The sequence below is a fragment of the Mustela nivalis genome (assembly GCF_964662115.1).
Source record: "Mustela nivalis genome assembly, chromosome: 3".
NCBI lineage: Eukaryota > Metazoa > Chordata > Mammalia > Carnivora > Mustelidae > Mustela > Mustela nivalis.
In genome coordinates this window covers 138,765,980-138,785,180 of record NC_139022.1, presented here as the reverse complement: position 1 = coordinate 138,785,180, position 19,201 = coordinate 138,765,980, and the positions used below count along the sequence as shown (strand labels likewise).

The 19,201-nt window shown below is 37.4% G+C and overlaps 1 protein-coding gene across 4 annotated transcripts; it reads right to left on the bottom strand.

Annotated features, from left to right (window-relative positions):
• Positions 1-2,439: 2,439 nt before the first annotated feature.
• Positions 2,440-15,880, bottom strand: LOC309862400 (uncharacterized protein). Of its 4 annotated transcripts, none has more exons than XR_014310502.1 (6): positions 15,634-15,880; positions 14,415-14,590; positions 13,512-13,605; positions 11,947-12,073; positions 11,476-11,571; positions 2,440-2,791 (listed from the first exon to the last, which is right to left on the bottom strand). XR_014310502.1 is itself a non-coding variant. In XM_082726223.1 (6 exons), exons 3-6 carry the CDS (start codon positions 13,524-13,526, stop codon positions 4,002-4,004), a joined length of 1,782 nt encoding a protein of 593 aa, XP_082582349.1. In that variant the 5' UTR covers positions 13,527-13,605; positions 14,415-14,590; positions 15,634-15,880; the 3' UTR covers positions 2,440-4,001. The 4 variants fall into 4 exon arrangements, 2 of the variants coding, with proteins under 2 accessions (XP_082582349.1, XP_082582350.1); XR_014310503.1 differs by having other exon boundaries at positions 15,753-15,880; XM_082726223.1 differs by having other exon boundaries at positions 2,440-5,545.
• Positions 15,881-19,201: the final 3,321 nt, after the last annotated feature.

The following is a 19,201-nucleotide window of genomic DNA, read 5'->3' as shown; positions in this document are numbered from 1 at the left end:
TGATCAAAGATAGCTATACTTATATCAGACAAAATATACTTTTCAGTTAAAAACTGTAACAGAGCCAAAAAAACCCCATTATGTATTGATAAAGGGGTCAAGTCTTAAAGAGTATATAACAATTATAAATATATATATACACCCAATACCAGAGCACTCAAATGTATTAAGCAAATACTAACAGGTCTGAAATACAATCAGAGCAGAAGACTTTGGTGCCCTATTTACAACAATGGATTGATCAGGAAGACAGAAAATCAATAAGGAAACACTACACTTTAGATCCATTGGACCTAGCAGACATATGCAAAACATTGCATTCCACAGCAGCAAAACACACACTCTTCTCAAGGGCACACAGAACATTCTCTAGCATAAATCATATGGTAGGTCACAAACAAATCTGAGCAAATTTAAGAACACTGAAATCATACCAAGTATGTTTTCTGACCACAACGATATGAAACTAGACATAACAAAGAAAACTGAAGTCTCACAAATATGTGGAAATTTAACACATACCTGAACAACCAAGATATTTCAAAAGTATCTTGAAAACAAATGAAAATGGAAACACAACTTACCAAACCTTACTGGATGTAGCAAAAGCAGTTCTAAGCAAGTAGTTTACAGTGACAAATGCCTACACTAAGAAACAAAGATCTCAAATAAACAACCAAATTTATACCTCAAAGCCATAGAAAAAGAAAAAAAAATAAGCCAAAAGTTAGCAGAAGGAAGGAAATAATAAAGATCAGAGCAGAAATAAATGAAATGGAGACCAGAAAAACAACAGAAAAGGTCAATGAAATTAAAAAGCTGGTTTTTTTTTTTTTAAAAAGATGAGCAAAATTAACACACCATCAGTCACACTAAGAAAAAAGGAGAGAGAAATCAAGTAAAATTAGAAATGAAAGAGGAGATATTACAAATGATACCATAGAAATACAATGATCATAATGTGACTTAGAACAATTATGCTAACAAATTGGATAACCGAGAAGAAATAAATTCCTAGAAACATACAACATATGAGACTGAATCATTCATAGAAAATCTTAACAGACCAATAATGAGTAAGAGGCTGAATCAGTAATCAAAAACATCTCAACAAAGAAAAGCCCAGGATCGGATAGTTTGATTGGTGAATTCCACCAAATATTTAAAGAATTAACAACAATTCTACTTAACCTCCAAAAATACTGAAGAATGGAACACTCCCAAACTCATTTTACAAGGCCAGCATTACTTTGACACCAAAGCCAGATAAAGGCACTACAAGAAAAGTCCAACATTATTGATGAATATAAATGCAAAATTCTGAACAAAATGCAAGCACACAGAATTCAACAGCACATTTAAAGGGTCATACACCATGACCACCTGGGATGCAAGGATGTTTCAACATATACAAATTAATGGGAGTAATTCACCATATTAACAGAATAAAGGATAAAAAAATCATCTCAACACATTGCAGAAAAATCAAGTATCAAAAATTCAATATCCTTTCATGATAAAAGTTCTCAACAAACTAGTCACAGAAAGCACGTACCTCCACATAATGAAGGCAATATATGGCACGCTCGCAGCTAACATCATAATCAGTGGTGAAGAAAGCTCTTCCTCTAAGATCGAGAACAATACAAGGATTGTATTGTATTGTATTGTTATTCTTGCCCCTTCTCTTCAACATTGTACTGGAAATACATGTTTCTAGACATGATGTATTTTCCGTGCTACTCTAACTGATAGCTTTACATTTTCATTTTATATCTATTGCATAAACTCTATTTTTAGAAACATTGCTACTTTCTATTTCTTTTTTTTAATTTTTTATTTTTTCAGTGTAACAATATTCATTATTTTTGCACCACACCCAGTGCCCCATGCAATCCGTGCCTTCTCCAATACCCAGCACCTGGATCCCCCAACCTCCCACCCCCCGCCCCTTCAAAACCCTTTCTAGCTCTAATAATTAACCTATACATTTTCATCTCTATGCATATAAATTTTATCAACAAATAATGTGTTTTATTGTTTTCCAATCATTATACCAACTTTTTTTCTTGCCTGCTTTCCCTGACTAGGTCTTTCAATGCAATGTTGAATAAAACTGGTGAGAATGAACATTATCTTTTTTCCAGACTATAAAGGGAAATTTTCCTATACACCCGTAGGTATTAAATTTTGCTATATTTTATGGCAATATATAGTACATATTATATCATATCAGATCAGTGAGCTTCGCTGGAAGGTGAAAAGGCAAAATGGAAGGCCCATGAGAAGATAAGAACTCTTGAATCTTTATTTTCCTCACACAATTTCCATAACTGTTACTATATTATCATTTCCTTCTCACAACATTTCTGTATGTTCCGGAGACCCTAATTTTCCCATGCCATCAAGACCTCTCAAAGCAGATAGATCACTCCATGGTACATGCCTGAATGTTTTATTTCCCAGGTCCAAATGGCCAATCATATCCAATATCAATCACTGTTATTTACGATGACACAGAGAATTTTCTCACACATATTCACACATCTTTATAAGCATGCCATGTCCTCTGCAGAGGTTCCCATACAGAGTCTTAAACTTCACACCATCATCAGTGTAAACACTGGGGCCCTGCAGAGAAAGAGCTGCTAAGCAGGACATATGAAGGAATCAAGTAGGAACTTTCTTGCAGAAATCATATTTAGCCACACAGGTCACTACATCCTTGCTACATACGACTTCTCCTCATCAAGATGCTTTCCTAAAGATTCTTATGAGAGAAGAGCTGGGCCTACAACAAAGAATAGAGAAACATTTTAGGAACAGGTGGGATTTTTATGTCCTGATTCATACCTGCCTATGTAGGCTACCCCAGGCATGTCTTCCACATTCCCTGTGGATTTTTCCCTGAGGGCCATTCAATTCTTAGGAAAAAGAATGGATGCTTCTGGGAAAGGGTAAAACAGGATCTGTGATGGTATCACACAGGGTCTTTATGTGCAAACACCATAACTTACATGTATTTGCAAAATAAAATAAAAAGTGAGGTCTCTACAACAGTATGAATTAGGCCACCAGACACAAGGCAGTGTTAATGAAAAAAAGACAGAAAAATAAATCAGGGGTATCAAAAACACAGTGTCTGGAATGCAAATCAAATTTAAAGGTATATACCTTGGTATTAGCAACTTCCTGCAAAAGAACAGAGAGGGAAGATGAAGGGACAAATATGAACTAAAACGTGTTCTCTGCCAGAATTTTACACATAGATGAGGGAACAGATACTGCAGATGAAAAAAGGTTTCCCTGAAGTTACACAATCGGTGAGTAGTGAAATAAGCATTAAAACTAATGACCATCTATGTCTTTCCAACACGCCAAGCTCCTAGACAGGAAGAGTAAAAGAGAGAAATAACAAGAAGTGTCAATTCCAAGATCCTGGGTCCATCCACAGACACAGATCAACTTAAATTCTTGAAATGAAACAAACAACCAAACAAAGAGATGACATTTATTGGACCTTATCAACCCATCTTTCCATCCATCTACAAGAATAATTTTACAGGTACCTTTAGGAATGACAATCAAATCCTTCCCCCAGGCTCAGTTTCAAGGTCATGGCATCTTTTGACTCAAGCTTTCTTTATGTCCTCTATGGGGAATTACTGCACAGCCATAATTATGCTAAGTTAACATTAACAATATTATCATATATCCAATTCTTACTATATAACATAAATACATAACTTCAAAATAAACTATATATGTAACTTGTGATATTAATCATTCAGTTCACAAGTTCAAAAGTCTTACATGTCATAGTGAAAATACCCATTATTTATATAACAGAGATGTCTGTATTATTGCTGATAAAAAAATTAAATACATTAGGAACTTCATCAGTAAAGATGCTCCCAAACTCATTGAAATCCATGAATTTTATGTCATTTTTAAGGCTTGAGAAAATACTGAAGAAGACATTTTCTGTGCTTAATACATTCTTATGATTTTACCACTGTATGAATTCTCTGGTGTACAGTGAGTTGTGACTTCTGGATGAATGCTTTACCACAGATAGTACACTGATAGGGTTTCTCCCCAGTATGAATTCTCCGATGTACAACAAGGTCTGACTTCTGGGAAAAGGCCTTTCCACATTCAGCACACACGTAAGGTTTCTCTCCTGTATGAATGCGCTGATGCCCCGGGAGGTGGGACTTCTGAGAGAAGGCTTTCCCACATTCACTGCATATATAAGGTTTTTCTCCTGTGTGAATTCTCTGATGTCCAATGAGATGTGACTGCTGACAGAAGGCTTTTCCGCATTCACTGCATTTGTAGGGTTTCTCTCCAGTATGTGTTCTCTGATGTATGATGAGCTGTGACTTCCGGGAGAAGGTCTTTCCACATTCAGTACATTCATAAGGTTTCTCCCCAGTATGAATTATCTGATGTATAATGAGTTCTGACTTTCTGCTGAAGGCTTCCTCACATTGAGCACATTTGTAGGGTTTCTCCCCAGTGTGAATTCTTTTATGTATAATGAGGTGGGACTTCTCACAGAAAGCTTTCCCACATTCAGTACATTCATATGGTTTCTCTCCAGTATGAGCTCTATGATGTATAATCAGCTGTGACTTCTGGGAGAAGGCCTTCCCACATTGATTACATTCATAAGGTTTCTCTCCAGTGTGAATTCTCTGATGTATAATGAGGGGGGATTTCTGAGAGAAGGCTTTCCCACAGTCATTACATTCATATGGTTTTTCCCCAGAATGAACTCTCTGATGTATAATAAGGGATGATTTTTGAGAGAAAGCTTTTCCACATTCAGAACATTCATAAGGTTTCTCCCCAGTATGAGTTCTCTGATGTACAATGAGATGTGACTTCTCACTAAAGGCTTTCCCACATGTACCACAATCATACGGTTTCTCTCCAGTATGAATTCTTTGATGTATTATGAGTTGTGACTTTTTTAGAAAATATTTTCCACATTCAATGCATACACTGGCCTTCTCTCCAGTTTCAACATTCATATATTGAATAAGAGATTGTTTATTGCTGATAATCTTTCCACATTGACAATCTTCACAGTGTTTCACTCCATTATGAATTTTTTCATGCTTAGAATAGGAAGAAATAGGTGTACTCCCACACCCAAAATTCTCATCAGTGTTTTTTCTTGCATAACCCCTATTACAACTGAATAAGTTTACATTAGCTTCCAAGCTCTTTTCAAAGGAGTCACAGTCATACAGTCCTTGTCTTGAAGCATCTAGGTCTACGTAGTCATGAAATATTTTTCCTAATGTCTTATATGAATAGCCTGACTCTTCAGAAACTGTTTTGTTTTTGATGACCATGACTTGCCTGAGAAGTCTGTCTTGATTTTCTGCATCTCTCTCCAGCTGGTCATCACCCTGCCAGACCTTAAAAATGGAGTACAATGAATGCTCCCTTGTCACACTTGCCAATATCTCCTTTTGGAAGGAAACACCTCCAAATATATCCAACTGAGGATTTTCAAGTCTAGTCTTCTTCTCTGAAAGAATAAAAAAAAAAATCAAACAGATAAAAAGATTTAGTAGAGGACAAAAGATGTAAAAACAAATGGATGATATATGATGGTCCAGGAGACAGAAAACTGGGAGGGTAATAGGCCATTTGAAAATGTAAATTTATCACTAGTAATTAAAGATGGACTTTACTCCCAGTGGTGATGGCTGAGGTAGTTGAGGAATTCTTCTCCCAAATAAACCAAGTACAAAAACAAATAAAATAAAAAAGCAACTAATTTAGGGCACTGAAAAACTATTAACAGGCGGTAATAAGCTGAAAAATGCTTACTCACCAGAAACTTCTACTTCATTATGTAAGAATGGGGAGCTAGCATTCTTTCTCAGGGTTTTCCTATCTCCCATCCCTAGTTTATGGGGCATTAAAAGATAACACAAATCCATAGGTACAGCTTAATGCTGTTAGTAAGAGTAGCAAGAAATTTAACAGGAATTTGGAAGCAAAAGAGTCATAAAAGGTTGAGATAATACCGTCCACATACCTCCACTTGACCACTAAAAGATCTATAAAAAGATATTCTAGAGAGCCCAACAGTGATTGGAAATTTGGAGAGTCTTGCAAACTTGCTATACTTGTAAAGTGTTCTGAAACATGCACTACTCAGGCAGCAAACAGTGAAAGCCACGCTTGTGTATGATGCCTCATACAACCTCTGCCCAAATCACTAGCTTACCTCTACCTTATCCAAAGGTGGAGGGGAGTCTCTTAGAGAGCCAGATTTAAACAAACAAACAAGAACTAAAGAGAGCCATCAGCAATGACACTATATAGGACAAAAAGATTTCAGTTTAAGCCTAAGCAAGTTAAATGCCTCTAAGACAAAACAGAAACCCTTAGAAGGATCAAAAGAATCCACACTACAACAGATCATCTACGATGTAGCATTTTCAATCAAAAATTACTAGACATATAAAGAAACAGAAAACTGATCTAAACTAAGGAGTAAAATCAGTCAATATGACTCTATGTGGGTACAAATGCTGTATTTTGTAAACAAAGATCCCAAAGAAGCTATTATAAACATATTAAAGAACTTAAAGGAAAAGATTGCTAGGCAATGAATGAACAAATATGTAATTTTAAAAGAGGAAAAAAGCATATAAAGGAACTAGTTTGACCATAAAGAGGCAGGAAGAGGAAATTTTGACTATTAGAACTCTTTTGTATCATGATTGTGGTAGTAGTTAACTTACTCTATGCCCAACATTTATTTTGTGTAAGTTAAAACATAAAAGAACCAAATGAAAATTCTAAGGCTGAAATTAAAATTTCACCAGGTGGGCTTATTAGATTTGAGAAAGCAGAAAGCAAAAAAAGAGAATTACAGGCCAATATCTCTGGTGGACATAGATGAGAAAATCCTCAACAAAATATTAGCAAACTGAATCCAACAATACATTAAAAAATTTATTCACGATGATCAAGTAGGATTTATTCCATATGCAAAATGGTTTAATATTTGCCAAAAAGTTAATTGATATGTCATATCAGTAAGAAAAAGGATAAAGCCAAGTGATCATTTCAATAGATGTAGAAAAAGCATTTGACAAAGTATAACATATATTCATGATAAAAACCCTCAAAAAATTAGGGGTAGAGGGCACATACCTCAACATAATAAAAAGTCTATATATGAAAAACCCACAGCTAACATCATACTCAATGAGCAAAAGCTCTCAGGTCAGGAACAAGACAAGGATGCCCACTTTTATTCCATAGTACTGGAAGTCCTAGCCACAGCAATCGGACAAGAAGAAATAAAAGGCATCCAAACTGGTAAGGAAGAAGTAAGACTTCCACTATTTGCAGATGACATGATACCACATTTAGAAAACCCTAAAGAGGGTGCCTGGGTGGCTCAGTGGGTTAAGCCGTTGCCTTCGACTCAGGTCATGATCTCAGGGTCTTGGGATCGAGTCCCGCATCGGGCTCTCTGCTCAGCAGGGAGCCTGCTTCCTCCTCTCTCTCTCTCTGCCTGCCTCTCTGCCTACTTGTGATCTCTCTGTCAAATAAATAAATAAAATCTTAAAAAAAAAAAAAAAGAAAACCCTAAAGATGCCACCAAAAAACTTCTGGAACTGATAAATGAACTCAGCAAGGTCACAGAATACAACATCAATGTACAGAAATTTATTACATTTCTATACATTAATAAAGAAGCAGCTAAAAGAAAAATTAACAATCTCATTTACAACTGTACCAAAAATAATAAAATAACTAAGAATAAACTTAACCAAAGAGATAAAAGATGTGTATTCTGAAAACTATAAAACACTGATGAAAGAAATTATAGATAACACAATCAAAAAAACATTCCATGTTCATTGATTGGAAGAACAAATATTGTTAAAATGTCTATATTACCCAAAGCCATCCACTCATGTAAGGCAATCCCTACCAAAATGCCAATAGCATTTTTCACAGAATTAGAACAAATAATCCTAAAATTTGTATGGAACCACAAAAGATCCAGAAGAGCCAAAGCAATCTTGAAAAAGAAAAACAAAACTAGAGGCACCACAATTCCAGACTTCAAGTTATACTACAAAATTGTAGTAATCAAAACAATATGGTCCTGGCACAAAAACAGACACATGGTTCAAAAGAACAGAATAGGGAGCTCAGATATAAACCCATAATTCTATGGTCAATTAATCTTCAACAAAAGAGGCAAGAATATGCAATGGGAAAGACATCATTCCAAGAAATGGTGTTGGGAAAACTGGACACCTATATGCAAAAGAATGAAAAAGGACCACTTTCTTAACACCTATGCAAAAGTAAACTCAAAATGGATTAAGGACCTAAATGAGAACTGAAACCATAAAAATCCTAAAAGAGAGTATAGGGAATAATTTCTCTGACATCAGCCCTAACAGCATCTTTTTAGATGTGTCTCTTGAGGCAAGGCAATCAAAAAGCAAAAATAAACTATTGGGACTGCATCAAAATAAAAAGCTTTTGCACAGCAAAGAAAACCAGCAAAACTAAAAGACCACCTAGGAATGGGAGAAGATATTTGCAAATGACATATCTGGTAGATGGTTAGTATCCAAAATATATAAGGAACTTATACAACTCAAAAACCCAAAACCAAATAATATAATTAAAAATGGGCAGAAGACATGAACAGACATATCTCCAAAGAAGACATCCAGCTGGCCAATAGACAAAGAAAACATGCTCAATATCACTCATCATCAGGGAAATGCAAATCAAAACCAAAATGAGATAGCCCCTCACACATATCACAATGGCTAAAATCAAAAGCTCAAGAAACAAGTGTTGGTGAGGATGTGGAGAAAAGAGAGCACTTGCACACTGTTGCTGGGAATGCAAACTGGTGCAGCCACTGTGGAAGTCAGTATGGAGGTTCCTCAAAAAATTAAAAACAGAACTACCCTATGATCCAGTAATCATATTACTGGGTATTTACCCCCAAAATACAAAAACGCTAACTCAAAGGGATATACACACCCTTATGTTTATTGAAGCATTATTTATAATAGCCAAATTATGGAAGTGTCCATCAACAGATGAATGGATAAAGATGTGGTATACATATACACATATATTATGCAGCCATCAGAATATTGAATTCTTAGGAATTTTACCATTCAACCATAAGAAAGAATGAAATCTTGCCATTTGCAACAACATGGATGGATCTACAGAGTAGAATACTAAATGAAATAAGCCAGTCAGAAAAATACCATTTGATTTCACTCCTATGTAGAATTTAAGAAACAAAACAAATGAACAAAGGAGGAAACTAACAAAAAAGAGACAAACCAAAAAACAGACTCAACTACAGAGAACAGAGGGGAGGTGGGTGAGGGGTTAGGTGAGGGGATGGGCGACATAGGTGAAGGCGATTAAGAGCTCCCTTATCTCGATGAGCACTGAGAAATATATGGAATTGCTGAACTGCTATACTGTACACCTGAAACTAATACAACACTGTATTTACATATAGTGGTATTAAAGAAAATAAATTAAAACTCATGTCATAATCTGGGGCACCTGAGTGGCTCAGTGGATTAAGCCGCTGCCTTCGGCTCGGGTCATGATCTCAGTGTCCTGGGATCAAGCCCCGCGTCGGGCTCTCTGCTCAGTGGGGAGCCTGCTTCCCCTTCTCTCTCTGCCTAACTCTCTGCCTACTTGTGATCTCTCTCTGTCAAATAAATAAAATAAAATATTAAAAGAAAAAAACTCATGTCATAATCAAAATCAAAATCAATCAATAGTGCTGGAACACATGGACTGCCAAGGCAAAAGAAGGGAGTTAGACACTTACTTCATACCATGTGCAAAAATTAACTCAAAGACCTAAATGTAAGAGCACTGACAGTATAAAACTTCTAGAAAAAAACTTGGGGTAAATCTTCATGACCTTGGATTTGGCAACAGATTCTTGGATACGATACCAAAGCACAGGCAACAAAAGAAAAATAGAAAAACCGGACTTTCTGGAGTTCCATGTAAGTTCTGCGTAAGAATTTTACCTCTATAAAGAACTCTTACAATTCTATAATAAAAAGGCGAATAATTCAAAATAGACAAAGTCTCTCAACAGACTATTTTATGAACAAGATACATAATGGCCAACAAGCAGATAAAAATACACTCAACATAATTAGTCATTACAGATGATTTTAGTTAAACCCAGAGTTCCCATACGACCCAGCAGTTCCACTTCTACCAAAGAAGAAGTAAAACATACACCTACATGAGAACTTGCACATGAATGTTTATAGCAGTATTATTCATGTTGCCAAAAGGTGGACACAAGCCAAATATCCATTATCTGATGAACGGATAATTAAATGTCGTGTATCCACACAATGGAGTATTATTCAGCCAAAAAAGAAACGAACTACAGATACATACTATATAACATGATAACCCTCAGAAACAGCATGCTAACTGAAAGAAGCCAGTCACAAAAAAACACATATTGCACAATTTCGTTTAAATAAAATATCAAGAGTAGGTAAATCAATAGTGAAAGCAGATTAGTGGCTGCTTAGGGGTGAAGATGCGAAGCAGGGGTGTGATAGCAAAAGGGTACAGGATTTCTTTCGTATGTGATAAAGTGTTTTAAAATTGACTGCAGCAATCGTTTCACATATCTGTGAATATGATAAAACCACTATATTGTTAACTTTGAATGGGTGAATTGTAAGGCATGTGAGTTAGATCTCAAAGTTGTATAAATAAAATAGAAAACACAGAGTACAGCTACAGTATGGACTTTAACTGTCCATATTCACACTGTATATCCATGCTTATATCCCTTTATTCCCTGAATAAATAGTTTTTATTGAAGGCAAGCCTAGAAAATTTCTGCAGAAAAGCCACAATGATTCCTAACTCCAAGAACTTGTACACACCCATTGCCTGAGCTTGCCTTCCCCCTCCTCTTGCCCAACCCACACTTCAAATATACTTCAGAATAGCTGGTTCTTGTTTGGAAAACATGCCTTCTTAAGTTATGCCACATTTCTTTAGACTATAATTTTCAGGGAACTCCTAAAACATTAATTACATTGGTGGTACGATTTTATGCAGCCATGAACTCTGATGTTTTGTCTTTCTATGTACAACCTGTGGTCCTGAAAAGCATCTGACTTCTATTGCCTTTGAATTTCTTCCAGAAAGCCACTAAAGATATAATTGTTGAGTGAATCAGAAAGAAATTTTTCTTCTCTTTATGGCTCACTATTACTAATTAACAAGTTGTTGAATACTTACTACATACTCAGCACAGGAGCAAGAAGGAACAGGAGCGGCCAATCTGGTTGGAAGCATAAATCTCAGCCACCCGCCAATTAAAATAAAAAACAAAGAAACTGAGATTTCACTTCCCTTGACTCCCACCTGCCAGCTTTTTACCTGGATAGATCCAACTTGGTATATCTCTTTTTACAATCCATGGCTCTTGTCCTTGTTCCAACTTGGAGATGACATCTGGTTTGGACATTGGATGCCCTATTATGGAGAAATCAGAGAGGAACTTGGTTGGCTACACTGAAGAAAAAAAAGAAAGGGTTCTAGGCACCTGGGTGGCTCAGTCAGTCAAAGTGTCCGACTCTTGATCTCAACTCAGCTCAGCTCTTGATCTCAGGGTCCTGAGTCATGCCCTACATTAACAACAACAACAACAACAACAAAAGTGCTATTTTAGGAGCCCCTCAGTGAAGCTGTCCAGCTGGCTCTCAGCAGAGCACTGACCTTCTGCTGGAGAGAAAAAAGAGAGTACAAAGTCAGTCATTACCGATGCCAGGAACCCACCCAACTTGATCAAAGGAGAAGAGAGAGGCACTGGATTGGGAATTGTTATGATATGGGGGAAGCCATCCTTACCCAATGAGACCAGGTGGCTGAAGTTCTCCAGCATCACATCTCTGTACAGGGTCCTCTGAGTGCAGTCCAGTTGCTGCCACTCCTCCTTGGTGAAAGCTATAGCCACATCCTCAAATGACAACGGACCCTATAACAGCACGTTCCTGTTCAATCTGAAGTGATCGTTCTTATTTTTACCATAGCATGCCAAATCATATGCCCAGTTCTATACCATGCCTATTCAGAAAAATGATGTAAAATTCTGTCTGTAGCAAGAGGAATCAAACACATTTGAAGAATAGAAGAGCAAAGAGGCTTAATCACAAATGGGAATTCAATAAAGGCAGCATTTCAAATAAATGTATTCAATAAGTGGTTCCGGGAACACTGGACAGTCAATCAGTTCAATAATAAAAAGCATCACAAATTATTAATACTGGTTATCTCAGGAAAGGGAATACTGAGGGTCCCTTTGACTTTATTATTTTTATTTTTATTTTTTTAAAGATTTTATTTATTTATTTGACAGAGAGAGATCACAAGTAGACAGAGAGGCAGGCAGAGAGAGAGAGGGAAGCAGGCTCCCTGCTGAGCAGAGAACCCAATGCGGGACTCGATCCCAGGACCCTGGGATCATGACCTGAGCCGAAGGCAGCAGCTTAACCCACTGAGCCACCCAGGCACCCTTATAATTTTTATTTTTCGTATTTTTCAATGTTTTTTTTTAATGTTTTTACCAAGTAGGGATAATTCAAGCCAAGACAAAATATAGCAAAATGATTTTATAAATTAAAAAAAATGGACCAAAACTGGCATTCCGTTGGGGAGTAGCTTCACCAACTGTGGGACCATAGCAAAGGCTACGCAGAATCAGAGACCCCGGCATTCCCAAGTGTTTGCCACTGGATTTTAAGTAAAGAACTGCCTACTTGAAAGAAATCATGATTTTGAGACATACAGATCCTCATCATTCCCCCTTTTCTAGGTTTTATCTCTGGATAAACTATACGTTAGTTCCCCCAAAGAATAATGCTTATAGAGTTCAGCTCTAACATTACACTGACTGCCTTCTAAAAAAAAAAATATATTTAAAGGCACAACCACAAAAAATCTGACATACTTATCCAGAAGTATAGGTCAGGACATCATCTATAGAAGATCCCCCCCAAATAAATTTTTTTTTGTCTTAATGGTAAGAAATACTTTCATTGAAAATTCAGTTGATTTTATTTGTGGAAAATGCGAGATCATGTGTATGATATCCTCTACCTCTCCACTGTGGCTGCTAGAAAAGACTGAATAAATTTGACTTTATTTTTTTTCAAATTTGCACTTTAATTTTTACACACTTATATAAAATACATAATAAAGATATGGATTATATTTATATAAAATGTACATATAACATATACATGAACTATAATAGTTGCTTTATGTGGCTTAAAACCACATAAATGTACATAGTACACAGCAACTCGTTCCAAGTCTTTGCTCTCTCTACCTTTTCCCTAATTCTGATTTCTAGCTTTCTGCACTTTTCCATTTGACTATATGGAAATTGAGTACAAAATAAGCAAGCAACTTACATGAGACTTGGTCATTTTCTGCTTCTCTTCCAAAAAAGCAGAGATCTGAGGAATCAGGATTGAAAGACTCAGTCTCCAGGAGCCATTTACCAGTCTGAAACAACCACCACCAGAAGTCAGATGGAAATCAGGTCACCTTGTAGAAGGTCATTTGATCCTTATAGAAGGGTCTATAAGCACTACGTGAAAAAATCTTCTTGTGATTATTGATTACATAGATCTTGTACAAGGTGTATTTTTAAATTTTGTTTTATTTTTAAAAAGATTTTATTTATTTATTTATTTAACAGAGATCACAAGTAGGCAGAGCAGCAGGCAGAGAGAGGGGGAAGCAGGCTCCCCACTGAGCAGAGAGCCCAATGCAGGGCTCAATTTCAGGACACTGAGACAATGACCTAAGCCAAAGGCAGAGGCTTAACCCACTGTGCCACCCAGGCGTCCCTACAGGGTGTATTTTTAATTGGATGAATGCAGATATTTCTGTTAATACACAAACACCTTATTGTTCCCCTTTGAACTAGCAGTTCTATTTGTAATTCTATCTGTAAGGCTCTACCATAAGACAATAATCATGTATACATATGTATGTAAGATTTAATTACAGATGAGGCAGTTCCTTGACAATAAGAATAGGAATGGCCAAGTAGAAAACTGAGAACCATATTCCCTAGACACAAGCAGCTGACAAAATCCTAAGAGCTCTTTTACATTTTTCCGCTAATCTAGCAAATTCTCTTGCTAAATCAATATTCATAGATTAAAACTGTTGACTTCGTTGATTTTAACATGTTTTTGTTTAAGTTTGTATTGCTGATATTCAACAGTGCAGTCGTCTATGTAAGAAAATAGTGTCACAGAACCATAGATGAACAGGAATATACGACAATGCAGAAAGATACTTACCTGGTAAATTCTTCTCAGTCCCAGAATGGGTCATGCAGAGAAGGCTGAACTCATTCACAGGAAGTGAGTACTCCCATGAAAGGCAGACTGTTTCCTAAGGGGTTATCCCAGGCTGTGTCAAAATAAACCTAGAAGGAAACAATCCAATAGTCATGCTCCTCTTTAGACACCGAGCTCTGAAACAAGTAAAAAGCAGGGGTTTAATAAATGTTTGTGGAACAGAATGTAGAACACTTTCAATAAACAGGAAGACACGGGGCTGAAATTACACCTCATATAAGAAAAGAAGAAAAAAACCAGCCCTCACATTTCAGAGCTGGCCTGACCCTCAAATTCTCCTCTTTAAGTTAATTACACAGAACATCAACACCAGACAAGGTCACTCTGTGACCGTGATAGAATAAGCCAAAAACAAGACCTCCCTGAAATCATGTCTGAACACAGACAGACGAAGCATCAACATTGTCCAATACACAAAACACCCCCTCTCCGAGTTAATAGGAACAACGACTTCCTCACCTATTACAGCTTTACCGTCAGGATAGTCTCCTCACCCTAGATATTTGAAATCCCCCATCACTGAACTACCCCACTTCTCTCAATATCCAATTCAGAGCAAGGTCTACCCCCTTAGGCCCTCCTCAAAATTACCCAATACAAGGATAAGTCCTATAAGAAGTTCTAACGCTCTCATACCAGAAGGCCCCCCCCACCCCCCTTTTCTCCAGGGTGTGCGTGTTTCCGGCTAGGTGCCAGAGCCATAAACCCAATTTATTCAACTACAGGATGTTCCTGGTGGCCTTTGACTAGAGGGAATTGACAATAATAAGGTTAATCCTTTAGATTTGTTTGGTCTTATGTCTAAAGGATGTTTTCTTCTCTGAGGACGTGAGTGATGGAGGGAGATGGAGGTTTGAGAAAACATCTGAGGAGGTATTTCAACGTGGGGGCGGCCTCTGACCTGCAGAAATTGTAAAGTGAGGTGTTTCCCACTAAACTAGAGCTGACCCTTACCAGTCTCTGGCTGCATTACCGACTCCCTACAAATCACTGAATCACCAGATGCAGAAATCACAAATCCCAAAGAGCACCTCCAAGAACCCCGATCACAAGACTGGCCATGCAGGTCCACAAATCACTGGCACACGGATACTCCAACACCTGCATCCCCGACCCACAGATCATACTGCTCTCCCTATTACTGACCCCTTGTACGTACCCAACATCCATCCCACAGACTTTCCATCAGTCTGCATAGACCTCCAATTACAGACCCTCACAGACCCCCGCCCAACCCCCGACTTCCTAATGACTTAATCCATAAATCCCCCTTCTGACCCCCCAGCTCGATTATCAGGTCCCGAAACCTCAGTCCCAGCATAACCCCCGACAGCTGTCACAGATTAACATGCATCGAAGAACTCCCGCTTCCTGTCTGGGAGAGTGCGGCGCGGGACTCGCGAGCATGCGCCGAGTCCTGCAGAGCGATTTTGCCCACTCGGCGTCCTCGGTGGCTTTGTTCAAGGAAGCAAGATGGCGACTCCCACACGCCGTGTCTCCTAGTGGGAGTCGCCATATTGAGAGTCCTGTCAGGTCCGTACACGCTGAGGAATTCGGTTTATCCTTAACCTGAGTTTGGACTGTGCCACCGTGGCAGCGAGGGGAAGGAGGCAAGATGACAGAAAGTATTACACAAACCAATGAGAGCTTTAACAGGAGGATTGGAGAAGAAGTTGCAGTAGTACAGTCCTTTACTGGGAAAGAGGAATTTTGAATGGTACAATCCACTGGAGGCGATTCTACTTAAAAGTACTGATAATGGGGGCGCCTGGGTGGCTCAGTGGGTTAAGCCTCTGCCTTCCGCTCAGGTCGTGATCCCAGAGTCCTGGGATGGAGCCCCACATCAGGCTCTCTGCTCAGCAGGGAGCCTGCTTCCTCTCCTCTCTCTGCCTGCCTCTCTGTCTACTTGTGATCTCTCTCTGTCAAATAAATAAATAAAATCTTAGGGGGGAAAAAAAAGTACTGATAATGGTTCAGCCCTACACCGGATGATTCCATTGTGGGACCGAGGGGGCACAACTGATGTTCCAGGGGAGCGAAGGGGTTTACAGAGGTAAATAAACAGCAAATCGCCCAATATGCAAAAGAGAATTCAGGCTTGGACATGGTGGTGAAGGGGCAGTGAAAGCACATATGGAGACTAAAACAAATCTAGGATGACAGGCAAGTACTTCTAAATAAATAAAAAGGTTTTTGTCTCCCCAAAAGACATAGATAATGAGTTGAAAATAGTGATTGCCCAATTATATTAGACAGACAGCATAAACATGTATTATTGTATAGTTTTATTCACTGATATATAAAACTGAATAACATTACATTTCCAAACTCAAATGTTGCAGCTAGAATGGCCTGTGGACACACAAAAGGAGAAATTTGGTAACAGATGTGTTGGCCCCTTACAGTGTAGAGTCAATCCTGCTTTCAACAGTATGTCAGATGATACATCAAATCAGGACAAGAAAAAAAATCCCCTAACTCTTCACTCTTGGGCTGAAAAGTGGAGGTCAAACTATCATCTTCATTTTTTTTTTTTAAAGATTTTATTTATTTATTTGACAGACAGAGATCACAAGTAGGCAGAGAGGCAGACAGAGAGAGAGAGGAGGAAGCAGGCTCCCTGCAGAGCAGAGAGCCGGATGCGGGGACTCTATCCCAGGACCCCGAGATCATGACCTGAGCCGAAGGCAGCGGCTTAACCCACTGAGCCACCCAGGCGCCCCTATCATCTTCATTTTTAAAAGATTTTCATGAAACTAAAGACAATACAAAATTATTGGTATCTTGTCCAATTGTAAGCTAGGCTTTGCTCATTTATAAAAAATGTTCAACAGACACTGCAAATGTAAATCTAGGCCAGTTCAATTCACTCTACAAATTTATCAAAGAAAATGAAAACATCTTACGTGCTGAGACAGCATATAGTTGGAGATAACATATGGCTGGAGCATTTTTCCCCCCATCCATTAATTTAATCTATTTACATTAAAGTGACTACTATTAAGAACTTATGTCATTTTGCTATTTGTTTCTATGTGTCTTACTATATTGGAGTCTCAAATCCCTCAATACTGCCTTCTTTTGTATTTTTTTTTTTTTACTGTATACTATTTTTATTCCCTGCTTATTTTTTCTTTGAATATGTCTTATTTAGTATTTAGTAATTATTATAATTAAAATTAACATCCTAAATATATAACAAACCAACGTAATTTCAACAGCACATAAAGCACTGACCCTTTACAACTCTGCCCTCCCCTAACTTTCATCTTTATGATATTATTGTAGACAAAACTAACATAAGGTCAGAAGTTGTTACAAGAGACAAAAGGTCTTTATATATTGACAAAAGGGTCAATCTATCAAGAAGATTAACAATTATAAATCTTTATGTGCTAAACAACAAAGACCAAAAATATTGAGGCAAATAATGACATTATTAAAGGGAGAAATGCACAGTCTATAACAGTGCAAGACTTCAGCATCCCACTTTGCATAATGGGTTGAACATAGAGACATAAAATCCGTAAGGAAATAAAGAACTTGATTAAAACTTAAACTAGCCCTAAGTGACATATAGGACACTATAGCCAACAATAGCAGAATACTAATTTTTTCAAGTTCACATGGAACCTTCTTCAGGATGTACCATATTTTAGGCTACAAAACAAGTATCAGTACATTTTAAAACACTGACATCATATATATTATGTTCTCCAACCCCAAGGGAATGAAATTGGAAATTTATGAGAAGAAAAGCTGGGAAGTCGACCAATATGTAGACACTAAACAGGACACTCTTAAACAACCAATGGGTAAATTAAGAATTCACAAGGTAAATTTAAAAATACTTGGAGACAAATGAAATAAACACACCATGCCAAACTTATGGGATACAGCGAAGGCAGTGTAAGGATGCAAGTTTGGAGTTGTAAATGCCTACATTAAAACAAGAGAGAGAGAAGCAATACTGCAAGCAATTACCTCACTTTACAACTTCAGTAACTAGAAAGACATGAAAACTAGACCCTGAGCTAGCAGAATGAAGGAGAAAATAAAGATTTGAGTGGAAATAACAAAATAGAGGACAAAAACAATGGAAGTCAACAAAACCAAAAGTTGGTTCTCTGAAAGATCAACAACATTCACACACCTCTAACTAGACTGACTAAGAAACAAAGACCCAAATTACTAAAATCATACACAGTTGACCCTTGAACAACATGGGTTTGAACTGCATGGGTCCACTTACATGAAGATTTTTTTTCAGTAAATACAGTATGCTACTGTAAATGTATTTTCATTATGATTTTCTTAGTAACACTTTCTTTTTCTAGCTAGAATACAGTATATAACACATGCAACATACAAAATATGTGTTAATCAACTATTTTTGGTAAGGCTTCTAATTAATAGTAGGCTGTTATGTACATATTGAAGGAGTGAAAAGTGATATATGGATTTCCAACTGCATGGGGGGTGGGTAGTTGCCCCTAAACCCCAAGATGTTCAAAGGTTGTATGTATGGTGTATGTATGCTGTATGATGGTGGCAACATTAATACAGAACTGTAGATGAGTAAGATTATAAAGATACTATGAACAACTCCATACCAACAAATTAGATAACCTGGAAAAAAGACAAGTTCCTAGAAGCACACAGACTACTGAAATGGATTTAAAAAGAACTAGAACAGTCTTATAGCAGACTTACAACAGATAGACTGA

What these genes read in the sequence shown, in the direction of transcription:
- LOC309862400 (XM_082726223.1), bottom strand. An exon ending in CAGCCACCTGGTCTCATTGG is followed by an intron (nt 11,572 to 11,946) that starts GTAAGGATGGCT and finishes TCTCCATAATAG; the next exon opens with GGCATCCAATGTCCAAACCA. An exon ending in ACCAAGTTGGATCTATCCAG is followed by an intron (nt 5,546 to 11,475) that starts GTAAAAAGCTGG and finishes TTATTCTTTCAG; the next exon opens with AGAAGAAGACTAGACTTGAA.